The 11,599-nt window shown below is 34.4% G+C and overlaps 3 protein-coding genes across 3 annotated transcripts; 2 read left to right on the forward strand and 1 right to left on the reverse strand.

Annotated features, from left to right (window-relative positions):
- Nucleotides 1-3,916: 3,916 nt before the first annotated feature.
- On the forward strand, nucleotides 3,917-6,022 carry LOC104741914 (putative receptor-like protein kinase At1g33260). Its single transcript, XM_010462842.3, has 2 exons — nucleotides 3,917-4,629; nucleotides 5,005-6,022. Exons 1-2 carry the CDS (start codon nucleotides 4,290-4,292, stop codon nucleotides 5,727-5,729), a joined length of 1,065 nt encoding a protein of 354 aa, XP_010461144.2. The 5' UTR covers nucleotides 3,917-4,289; the 3' UTR covers nucleotides 5,730-6,022.
- A 629-nt stretch (nucleotides 6,023-6,651) lies between these two features.
- On the forward strand, nucleotides 6,652-8,300 carry LOC104741916 (protein FATTY ACID EXPORT 4, chloroplastic). The gene is made up of 4 exons (XM_010462844.3): nucleotides 6,652-6,969; nucleotides 7,068-7,132; nucleotides 7,717-7,804; nucleotides 7,912-8,300. Exons 1-4 carry the CDS (start codon nucleotides 6,732-6,734, stop codon nucleotides 8,055-8,057), a joined length of 537 nt encoding a protein of 178 aa, XP_010461146.2. The 5' UTR covers nucleotides 6,652-6,731; the 3' UTR covers nucleotides 8,058-8,300.
- LOC104741915 (uncharacterized) lies at nucleotides 8,291-10,829 on the reverse strand. The gene is made up of 7 exons (XM_010462843.3): nucleotides 9,994-10,829; nucleotides 9,748-9,891; nucleotides 9,477-9,549; nucleotides 9,278-9,383; nucleotides 9,094-9,190; nucleotides 8,790-8,885; nucleotides 8,291-8,697 (listed from the first exon to the last, which is right to left on the reverse strand). Exons 1-7 carry the CDS (start codon nucleotides 10,444-10,446, stop codon nucleotides 8,542-8,544), a joined length of 1,125 nt encoding a protein of 374 aa, XP_010461145.1. The 5' UTR covers nucleotides 10,447-10,829; the 3' UTR covers nucleotides 8,291-8,541.
- Between the last annotated feature and the right edge of the window lie 770 nt (nucleotides 10,830-11,599).

Here is an 11,599-nt window from a genome sequence, read left to right on the forward strand (position 1 = left end):
ATGTTTATAAATTTTTCTAATTGTAATATGTTTAAGAATATAAATAAACATTATATTATTAAATAGTATTAAATATTCTTAAATTATTTATTAAACATTAATCTATGTATTTATTAAACATTCTTAAATTTTTATAAGAATATTATATTATTAAATCTTAAGATCTTACACATGTTCTCCCAATAACTAACTTCTCAACAAAAGTTCTTAACAACTGATCTTACATTATTTTTACAATATTTATACTTTAAGAACACTCTAAACTGATCTCCCTATAAACATGCTCTAACAAAGGAAATATTTGAATCAGTCATAATGTCATATGACATATTATAACTATTTGAATTTAGGTTGGCATAAAAGTTTAAGCAATCGTAAACGAGCGTACACAAAATAATAGTGCTATAGGAACAAAACATAATACAGTAAAATCTCTACAGACTAATAAAGTTGGAACTAACATATTTATTAATTTATCAATATATTGAGATAATTGCTTAATTTCATAATCTTAGAAAGAATTCAATTTACAAAAAAAAAAAGTGAAAAAACTTTCATGAAAGCAATAATTGTCTAAAACCTTTCACAAAATTTTTAAGTAATTTGAAAAATAACAATATTTTTTTATATGCAATATAAACTATTAGAGATTAACTCTAACAATAATACAAAAATGCAAATTGACACAAAAAAGAATGTAGACTCATATTTATAAAATTATTTTTGTTATATGTTTATACTTTTTAATTTTGGAATACCTATATGTATTTTAAAAAAAAACTTGTGAAATGTGTTAGAACGACACTTTCGTTAAATAGATGAAATATATTTATAAAAAAAACTTTTGATATAATATAAGTAACAGATCTTTCTTCTTCTTTATTTAGAATTTTAGACTTGAATGAGATAAGTAATTCACAATAAACAATACATCGGTGTTTCCGAAAAATAACTCGTCTCAGTCCTCACCTACTCGTTGCTGTTGTGATTAATATTGTCGCAACTCACAACAAGGACCAGCACGAATCACGAAGAGAAAAAATGTACTCCGTGAAGAATGATTAGATGGGAAATGAAAGCATCAAACAGAGTAGTAAAGACCCGCATTAAACTAAAAGAAGCATGAAAAATGTGTCGGTGAGTGGTTGGGTTGATTGGTGTCAATTTCAAGAGAAAATTTGTGTATACACACAAATGTACAAATACTTAATACTCAAGCGTCGAAGAAGAAGAGCACCACCTTACACGTTTTTGTATGTAGAAAATGAAAAATAGCGACATCACATCTAACATCTTTACTTGACGACATCTTTGGATTCAAAATTAATTTAACTTAGGAAAACGAGTATTTTAATACTTGGGACAATGATTCTCCCACTCGTTCTTTAGCCGTTGAATTAATGTATATACATCAACTTGACATTATATTTTGTGTATTATTAAAATTTTATGGTTTAGAGAGTAACGAATAAGATACTCGTATGCATGTACCCGTGCACAATCTTGTGTCAGTCCGGTTGGTAGTGCGGTGCCTTATTTACATTGTTTGGAAAGAGCATGTGTTTTGTTCTCTTTGAAAATCATTACAAAAAAGTTGCTTTACTTATGATTGGATTTATATAAGTCAAGAGAAATTTACGTCTTTTTGTTAGAAAGAAAAAAGCAAAACAATGTTTTTTTCCCGAAAGCAATTAATTAGTAATTACCGACAAAACACTATCTTAATATGCTGTGAAACACTCTCTTACCTTGCTGTTAAAAACTATTAGCGAATCCTGTGTAACTTTACCGAAATTGTTGACCAGATTGCTAAATATAACAATAGTTAACTACAAGAAAACATCAACATAGCAATAACTAATTGTTATTTTTTATAGAAATTAGTCGAAATAGATCGAAAATTGTCAATTTTTTTCTGACCATCGATTTCGACGGTAATGGTTATCAGAATTTTTGAATATTTTCTTACAGTTCTGATATTTTTGCTTGCTAGTATGCCTTACTGAATTTAATTGTTATGTTAGTTTGAAGAATATACGAGATGTTCGTTTTTTGACATTATAGATTTTGGTATAAACTATATATAAAAACTTTAATTTTATAAGTTGATAACAAATTTTGACAGACAAATTAATAAATATATCTAGAATAATCAATTGAATTTAAAGTTAGATATTAGTGTGATATTAAACTTTTTAGCTATGTGGCAAAAATATACTCTTTTTGTTTCACAAAGAGTGTCATTTTGACAGAATGCATACAAATAAAGAAAATCATTTAAATTTCTATTTGACTCTTTATAAATACACTAAAAAGTTTTTTGTTTCTAATTAATAAACTCAATTAATAGAGTTTAATTTTAAAAACTACATTGACAACATAAAATGACATTCTTTTTGTAACAAAGAAAAAGTGGCAAAATGACACTCTTTGGCTTTAATTGGTGACCAAAATTTAGGAAAACAATGAGGAGGAATATCACATTCCTCTCTATTCCCAATATTTTTACCTTTTGAAAGTAATTTTTTTTCCTTGCATTCCTCTATATTCTTCAAAAAATAAGGAACAATAGAACAAAAATGTTCCTCCCCAAAATTGAGGAGGAACAAAAAGAACAAAAAAAAAGAACAAATATTATTTTTTTTTATTTTAAAATAAATAAAAAATATGTTTATTAATAAAATTTCAATTCTGTAATATAAAAACTTTCATATTTTCACAATGTATTGACATAGAAAATATTTTTGATAGGAATTTTATATTGGCTAATCTTAAGGCTCTATTTGAAAACTGTATGAATAGTAAAACAAATTTAAATTATTCTTAAAATTTTATTGTATGTTAATATTAATTATTAATATTTAATATGATATATCTAAAATTTAATTTACAAATTTTATTTTAAAATCAAATGTAAAATTTATTATATACATTAAAAATAATTTATTTAATATTTATTATATTTTAAAATATTTTTGTTGTTTGGTTACTATTTACTATTTTGTTCATTCTCTGCAGATTTTCTTTTTATTCGTCAAAAACTGTTTGTTCTATTCTGCATTATTCTTTTTATTCATTTTCTTTTAGTTCTTCTAATGGTTACTAGTAGAATTATTGTTTTATTGTAAATTTTTTTGATACGATAGTAAAAATACAGGGAAATGATTAAAACAAAATGGTATAATTTCTTTATAGTATTTCTTATTACATTCTTTGTTTCTTATTAATCTATTTTATAGGAAAAATGGTGTATTTTTTAGATTATCTATGGATTTTATAATAGTTGTTGACGAAGAAATGTAATTTTTTTTTAAAAAATAACTAAATATTATTGGTTTAAATTAATAGAAAATTATAAAGGACAAAAAATAATATATTTATAATAAACTTTAATGTGTTGTGTAGGTGTGAAAAAACTATAAAAAAAAAAATAATTAGGAACAAAATGGGTATATTTCATTCTCATCTCAATCAACTTCGAGACAACATGTTGAAACGAATTTATGAGCAAGAAATGTTCTGAAAGCCGAAAATAGTTTTGTCTTATTTTTTAAAATTTGATAAATAAAATGCATTTTTGTCAAACAAACAAATTGAATAGAGAAACCATCAAACACGTGCGATGATGATTCACAAAACGATCCAACCTATATATTATGGTCCCCATTTCGAAACTTCCCATTTAAATTTCGTATTTGACGGTAGCGTGGCAACTTCGGAAAGACTAAACCATCAGACCGATCGAGGTGCATTCACTAGTCGCCACTACCGTATAATAAAAACCGAAACTTTCAATCTCCTTTTGTAGAAAAAAACAACAAATACAAAACAAAATATGTATACGTGAGCAAATAATACCCATAAATATTATTAATGATTGGACAATATAAAAAAAAAACGAAACGGCAAAAAAAGTGTTTTATTAAAGAGTGTAATCGTAGTGGTTATAACGTCAGTGCAGCTTCTTCTTCTTCTTCCTCTTATTAATCACAACTGGTCAAACTCTGCCTCTCTCTCTCTCTCTCTCTCCCTCTTCTTCCTTGATCCAAAAAAATTAAAGAAACCATTTTACTCTTCTTTCTTCTTCTTCTTTTTGTTTAATCACAAACCCACCAAACACACACATTCCTAAAAAATCAGATCTTCATTCTCTGATTCCTCTGTTCCTTCTTTGTCGGCTGTTACAAAAACCCCTCTTCATTTTCCAAGAAACCCACTTTTTTTTGTTCTCTCCTCCTTATTAATCACAGAACACTCCTCACTCAAACTCTCACACACCATTTCCAAAAATGTCTTGTTTCTTAAGTTGTGTCCGTTTCGACATGACAGCCACAACCACAACCACCGACAACAACAAACCCACGGTTCCGGAATCTGGTTCTGTCTCCGGTGTGACTTGTTACACATGGGACGACGTTGAGTCTCTCACTTCCAATTTCTCTAGACTTATTGGTTCAGGTGGCTACAGTAGTATCTACTTGGCTCGTTTGTCTGGCTCTATCAACGCTGCTCTCAAGGTTCATGTTAGTAGCCATCGTCTTTACCAAGTGTTTAGGTCTGAGCTTGAGATTTTGCTTCGTCTTCAACATCCTCACATTGTTAAGCTTCTTGGTTACTTTGACGATTCAGGTTCCTTTCTCTCTTAAATCCGTTTTTAAATTCAATTATGTTTAGCGAATTTAAGGATCGGTCCCTCATTTTGTTTTAGATTCTTTAAATTCTTGGATTTGTTGATTCATCATCAAGATTTTGATTAATCAAGAACTGGTCCTATTGAATTATTCACACTCATAAAAGTCAAATACTTTATAAAGTACTAAGCTTTAAGCTTTAGTCTTGTCCTGTCCTTATGTAGATTCGTTTCTTTAACCATTTAGTGTTTTCACTTTTACCCTAATTGGTTTGGAGTTGATTAGCTTTTCATTGTTGCAAATCATTTGTCTTTTAAGTGGGGTTGTTAGTGTGAATCTAATCTTGTTGTTGTTATTGTTGTCTATCTTTCAGAGGAAACTGGTGCACTTTTACTAGAGTACCTTCCTCAAGGTAACCTCCAAGAGAAGCTTAACCGCAACAGCAAACAAGTGTTACCATGGAGAAACCGCACCGCTATAGCGTTTCAGGTTGCGCAAGCAATTGAACATATTCATGAGAAATGTAGTCCTCAGATTGTGCACGGCGACATCAAATCCTCCAATATCCTTCTTGACAAACATTTCAACTCCAAGCTATGCGATTTCGGATCAGCAAAGGTCGGTTTCTCGTCGATGGTTCAGCCTTCTAAGACGATGTCAACAATGTCACCACGTTCCAAGCAAGTGATGATGATTGGTTCTCCTGGTTACACAGACCCTCACTACTTAAGAACAGGGATTGCTTCGAAGAAGATGGATATGTATGGGTTTGGAGTTGTGGTTCTCGAGTTGGTTTCAGGGAAAGAAGCGGCTAGCTCTGAGAGAGGTGAGATGTTGGTGCACACAGCAGCTCCGTTGATCCATGAGATTCTTGATTCGAATGGATATATCGAAGAAGAGAAGATGAGACAGTTCTTGGATCCAAGGTTGTCCAGGGATGCTAGTCTTGATTTAGAAGAGGTTAAGACAATGCTAAGTGTGGCTGCTTTTTGTCTTCGTAGCGCTCCATCGTTGAGACCATCGGCTTCTCAAGTAGTCCAAACTCTTGTCAAGAAGATCCCGTCTTTGTCTTTCCTCGGTTGTGGAAAAGAAGAGTGATATATATGTATATAAAATTAACCCGTGTGTTTTTAAGACGATGAGGTTTAGGTAGTGATTGTTGTGTGTAGGTCTAGTTGTTGGTTTATCAAAAGACACAAAAAGAGGTGAGAAGATTTGAGTTTTGTTGTATAGGAGATTCTGTCGAAAACAACCCGAAAAAAAAAGATGGAAGAGTCAAATGGTTCTGCTTAGTGATGTGTATAGTAAAGAGCAAAACAAACAATTCTGTGTGAATTGCATTTTGTAAACATTGATGTGTGATGATGTTTTAATACAAACGATTGAGAGAATCTCTTTGTCCTTCCTAAACCGAACAAAATTAGCGGCCGGGGCATAAACTGAACCAAATTAGCCGAAAGGCTTGAAACGAACCAAAGTTTTGGTAATTTAACTCTGATTTGAAACAGATTGAAAAAGACAAAAGAGGAAGCATAAAGAATTGGTACCCGCTTTGGTTAGGAACTACCAGACCAAAACTATTAGTGGTAGGGCATATAAACCGAACAAAATTAGTCGAATGGCTCGAAATGAACCGAAGTTTTGGTAATTTAATTCAGATTCGGTTTATTGGACAAAACATGAAATTTGGTAACCAGTTTGGTTAGGAACCACCAAACAAAATTACCATATTTTCATTGTGAAGTTATTCAAAATTGTATCCTGAATCTATATTAGTTTAATCGAGATTACCTGAAATAAACAAAATTATTAAAAGAGTTGATAATAACCCAAACCAAATTTAGTTTTTGGTTTAAATTGACAGTCGAACCCATCTCTATTTTTTTTTCTATTATATAGTAAAAAATAGAAAAAACCATTGGAAATAGTGGAACCAATACATGCCCAAAATTAACCAAACCAAATCGATTTTTAGTGCCCAAATTTATAAACCGAATCGCACCGATTAAACCGAAGCCGTAAGTAAGTGAAAACGCTGAGTTTTGTCATATTTGATCCATTTTTATACTCTTTGACTGGCGAGACCCACTCGGTGAAGCAATGTCGTCTCTTTCGCTAACGTTGTTACCTTCTCCGTCTTTGGTATCGGTGAGGAGCACTAAACTTGGGCGGAGTGTCAGTAACGGTGGCCGGAATTGGTCAAAACTCACTAGATTGTCGGAGAAATCGAAGAGCAGACGAAATTGTGGTCTCTGCTGCAAGGCGGAGCTGTCAGAGCTAGCTCCAGTCGCCTCTGCTGCTTATGGTGTTCTTCTTCTAGGAGGCGGTCTCTTCGCCTGTAAGTTACTGATCTCATGGTTCTAACGTTTTAGCTGGACTTCGTTTTTGGGCTCAATTCAACTAAAAATTTGAACTTTTTGTTCCTCAAAATTGAAGATAGCAAATCTGGAAGCAAAGGTTCTCTCTTTGGTGGTTTGACCGGTTCTGTTCTTATGGCATCTGTAAGATCTCTCTCTCTCTTTCTCTCTCTTTGTTTGTTTCTAGTTGCTGCATTGTCTGTTTAATCTGAACTTGTCCTTTGAGGAAGCTAGTGAGGAATTAAGTGCACTAATGAAGCTAGTTTTGTTTAAGTTCATTGAGAAAATGGTGTTTTTGTCTCTTTAGAGAGAGGAGGCTTAAGAAACTATCTAAATCTTAACAGTTGATCTGTCATAATCTTCAGATGATGTAGCATACCCCTGTTCCTTTAAACCATATTAATTGAATTATTAGAAGGTGGTTGTTTGATTCTCTTATATGCCTTTTTACCTTGTAAAATGAGACCCCCTCTTGGTCAGTAATATTTTTGAAGGTCTGATCAACCTTAATAAGTTCGGAAGCTTGTCTGATCAACCCCTGTTTGTTTTCTATGTTAGCTGGTGTATTGTATCTTCCTGATTGTGTTCCTCCAAAGTTTGTCTTCTACAAAAACCTTCGTTTCTCATTTGTGCTCTGTGTTTCGGTTCTATGATCAATAACTGCATAAGTGAAAGCATCCACATCTTCTTGTTCAACTGAGCATTCCAATGTTTGGATTTCTATATAGGCTTACTTCCTTACTAAATCGCCAGAGACAAGAGTTCTTGGTGACACCATAGGACTTGGCGCTGCCTTCCTCTTCTCTTCCGTCTTCGGTAAGCTCCTCTTAAGATGTGCTTTAATGTTTGCACATATTTGAATTGTGCAGCAGATCTCTTCTCATCGCATGGGATTTTCTGTTCTGTCTACAACTTTCTTGCAGGATTTCGTTTAGCATCTTCCCGGAAACCAGTGCCAGCAGGACCGCTACTACTCCTTTCTGTCGGCATGTTGTCCTTCTTTGTAATGGCGTATATGCACGACAGTTTACCTCCTATATACGTACCTGATCCGTTACCTTTACCTTAGCCTAGATGAGAGCATTTGGTTGATAACCTGAGAGGAAAGCTCTCAAAAGTATGAATCAAGAACAGTTTTTGCTTTTTTTCCCCACACCAATAAATTGCAAAGCTGTGTGAAGCTAATGTGGAGAGAATAATTTTTGTTTCATATGCATCTCCATTCAAGAATTTGTTAGTGACTTTGTTTGATGTTGAAATGATCCAAATATAAAGTTTGATGTTGAATGATCCAAAAGAGAAAGTTATAATATTTTGTGGACCATACTATTGAGAATCGTTGGGTCCTAATAGCTTCCCTTACAACTTACAAGCACATTTTTTTATGAACTCCATCTGAAAGTGATGTACCATATGCTTTGTTTGATCTAAGAACTACAACTTTTCGTGACTTTTAAAACCAGCTAGCTTTTCGAGACTATCAGAATCTATTGTAGCGCAAATAAATTTGACTAATTACGGTTATTGTAATATAGTATTGAGTTCGTGTGTTCTTAAGTAGCAGTAATCTCTTGAGGAGTGGGAGTATCGTCATACACCAGTTCCTCAACTGGATTCATCTCAGCCCACGTAGCTGCATCTGCATATCCCAGCTCAAACAGCTTTTCCAACACGTCATCTTCTGCTGGCTCCAGTGCCCAATTTAATAGCTAAGTATCAGGAAAACCAAGATTAACACACTAACTCTCAAAAGAGAAAGATAATAATCTCATTAGAGATTTAAAAGAAACTGAGCACTTACTTGTCTAGCTGTTGCCCTGTTTAAAGGGTTGCAATCTGGGCAGATCTCAATACCCTTTAGTTTGAAATTACTTGCGGAAAATGCACAAACTCGAACCTGCGAAAGATTGATGCAGAAAGTTCATTCAGCTCCATGGAACATATACAGAAGTTAAATGGATTGAACACATACAAAAGGGCTTCCAATATTTGGAAAAGGCCACACACACTCTTTAGCAGCTCAAAGATACGTAATGAACAGCTGACAAGCAGGCGCCTAAGATAAAGAAAATGAGAACAAAACAACACAACAGTCATGTACATACTGTTTTAGCAGCAGCTGTTGGTGGCATAAACAATGTCAAGCCTCCATCAACACAAACTCGATTACGAAACATCGTTGCAGGTCTTGGTGCAAGATATCTGCATGTGTTTTTAATTCTGTTTGTTAAAGTTTTGTTCTCCCAAAAAATCTGAAAGTTTCAAAAGCAAAAAAGAGTGATATTTTACCCTGGAATAAAAGAAGAAGTGAAAATTGCATTGATCAGATCGCTCTTGGAGTCGAACTGATCCACTAGTAAACCTCTAGGTCTCCAAAACACCTGTGTGATGGCAACTACAATACAGTCGAATGATCAACAACGTCAGACCCGAAGACAAGTCAGGCATGACAAATACAAATTGAAAGAAAGAAAAAGTTGTTCCTCACCGCGAATTCTCCCGTTGGACCTAATGTGAATATCATCTGGCAGTAACCTCTCCATGGATTCTCTGAGGACAGCCTAAAACAACAGGAACTTGTATGAACAGCTTTATAATGTAACGTAAAGCCAAACTCCTCACAGCAAATAACAATATATTCTAAAGCTAGGTAGATGATTTGATTGATATACAAAAAAGAGCAGCAACACCTAGGAACTTATACAACTCCATGGCTCTAAACATTTGTAAATGTACTGAGAAAGAAGAAGGCTCATTACCCCAAGACGGAACGCAGTGCCATTGCGTCGACAATCATCAGCAAGCTCCTTAGTAGCGTCAAGAGCTTCTCGCATAGAGGCTCCTGAGGTTATCACAGCACAGACAATAGCACCAGCAGAAGATCCTGCTAAAGGAGTAGTTTCCTAAATCAAACACACAACAAACAAAAATCATGTTCTTTCCTCAAAATCATAATGGTTTATATAATAAACACAATCAATTCATGAACAAAAAAAATGAAGCACCTTGATGTAACCCTTTTCAATTAACAACTGAGCAACGCCAAGATGATAAGGAAACAAAAGACCAGCAGCAGAGAAACTAAACCCAGGACTTGTAATGACTCTCCTCTCTTTCTCCGCTTCAACATCCTTAATCCTTTGTTCCCATATCACCGCTGGCTCAATCTCATCCTCAATCACACTACCTATTCTATCTCCATCATCAACCGTCGGCGTCTTCTTCTGAATCTCCTTAGAAGACTTCAATAGTCTCGACGCAATTCCGATGAAAAGCTCACCGGTGGCAACAGCGAATGATCTCTTCTTCTCGGAATCTGTGGAAAAGTTTTGATTTTGGGGAGACCCATTGGAAGAAGAACAGCATGATAACCTAAAGGCGAGGGTTCTGGAAGAAAGGTTGAAGCTTTTTCTTGCACGGAGAGAGATGAATGGAGCGGAACGGAGAGACATCGCCATGGAATCAATGGGTCAAGCTTTGGTTTTTGGACTGGAATTTTTTCGAAAAAAGTTAGGGATTCTGAATCAATCACACGATCATCGCAGCACACAAAACACTCATGAGGATGTGACTCTGTTTGGTTTCGTGGCGAAATTAGTTTGGTGAAGTTGGAGAGGAAACACACTTAAACGATATACAAGAAGAAAACTTTGTAGGTCTCCCAAGGAAGCAACGTTTGGCGAGAGTCTCTGTTCAATCCAACTCTGTATCTAGCTTCTCTGTTTTAGGAGAGAATCTAGGAAGGGCTGATTTAGGAAGGTCAAAAGAGTAAAAACATGATTCTGATTTGATGGTTTCTGTTTCGGTTTCTGTTTCAACCATACCGAAAGTGTAATTACCTAAATTAGTCATGCCGGTCCTATCGTATCGACGAACTACTTTTTATGGATCCAACAAGAAATGTTGGCTTTAAAAGTTCAATTATCTGACAAGATTTTGGACGTCATCACGAACGAAAGAAGTAATAGTTGAGCCTTCATGTAAGAGACTAAGGGTGGAACATGAGACTGACGACACTTAGGAAAGCTTGGCCGACCTCGTTGCAACAAATGATATGTATAGTTGGTAATGTGTCATTGGTTTTACATTGGCAACGAAATGATAATCGTCGGATTTCGGTGGAAAAAGCAACTATGTTGCTTCTTTCAGGACCATAATATAGCATATCCTATACACTACAAGAAACTGGCCATATAGCCACCATTTTTCTAGGCGCTAATCAACCAAATCGGTGCTAAAATGAAAATAGCCACTGTTAGCTACCAAATATTCCGGTTGCATATGGATGGTAGCTAATTGGTTTTCGGTTGCCAATGGTTGCCACTGGTCGCCAACAGTGGCTAGATAGCCACTGGCTTGCAACGCCCAATTTCAGTAGCTAAATAGCAACCGAAAGGCTGCCATTTATTCAGTTGCGCTTGACTACTGAATTAGCCTTCAGACTAACGATAGCTATATTGCCACAGTTTTTGTTACCAGAATAAATGGTGGCTCTTTTATGCTAGCCACTATTGACTTTAATATTTTGTAGCTATATAGCCATTGTCAGCGACGTTAATAACGGTGGCTAGATGGCCACGGTTTTAGTTACAAAATAAATGGTCGCCCTTT

Source organism: Camelina sativa, chromosome 14 (genome assembly GCF_030686135.1).
Source record: "Camelina sativa cultivar CO46 ecotype springtype chromosome 14, ASM3068613v1".
Taxonomy (NCBI): Eukaryota; Viridiplantae; Streptophyta; class Magnoliopsida; order Brassicales; family Brassicaceae; genus Camelina; species Camelina sativa.

Coding starts and splice junctions, on each gene's coding strand:
- LOC104741914 (XM_010462842.3), top strand. CDS start 4,290: ATGTCTTGTTTCTTAAGTTGTGTCCGTTTCGACATGACAGCCACAACC. Junction 4,630..5,004: donor TGGTTACTTTGACGATTCAG/GTTCCTTTCTCT, acceptor TCTATCTTTCAG/AGGAAACTGGTGCACTTTTA.
- LOC104741916 (XM_010462844.3), top strand. CDS start 6,732: ATGTCGTCTCTTTCGCTAACGTTGTTACCTTCTCCGTCTTTGGTATCG. Junction 7,133..7,716: donor GTTCTGTTCTTATGGCATCT/GTAAGATCTCTC, acceptor ATTTCTATATAG/GCTTACTTCCTTACTAAATC. Junction 7,805..7,911: donor CCTCTTCTCTTCCGTCTTCG/GTAAGCTCCTCT, acceptor ACTTTCTTGCAG/GATTTCGTTTAGCATCTTCC.
- LOC104741915 (XM_010462843.3), bottom strand. CDS start 10,446: ATGGCGATGTCTCTCCGTTCCGCTCCATTCATCTCTCTCCGTGCAAGA. Junction 9,550..9,747: donor GCACTGCGTTCCGTCTTGGG/GTAATGAGCCTT, acceptor CTGTTGTTTTAG/GCTGTCCTCAGAGAATCCAT. Junction 8,886..9,093: donor CAACAGCTGCTGCTAAAACA/GTATGTACATGA, acceptor AATCTTTCGCAG/GTTCGAGTTTGTGCATTTTC.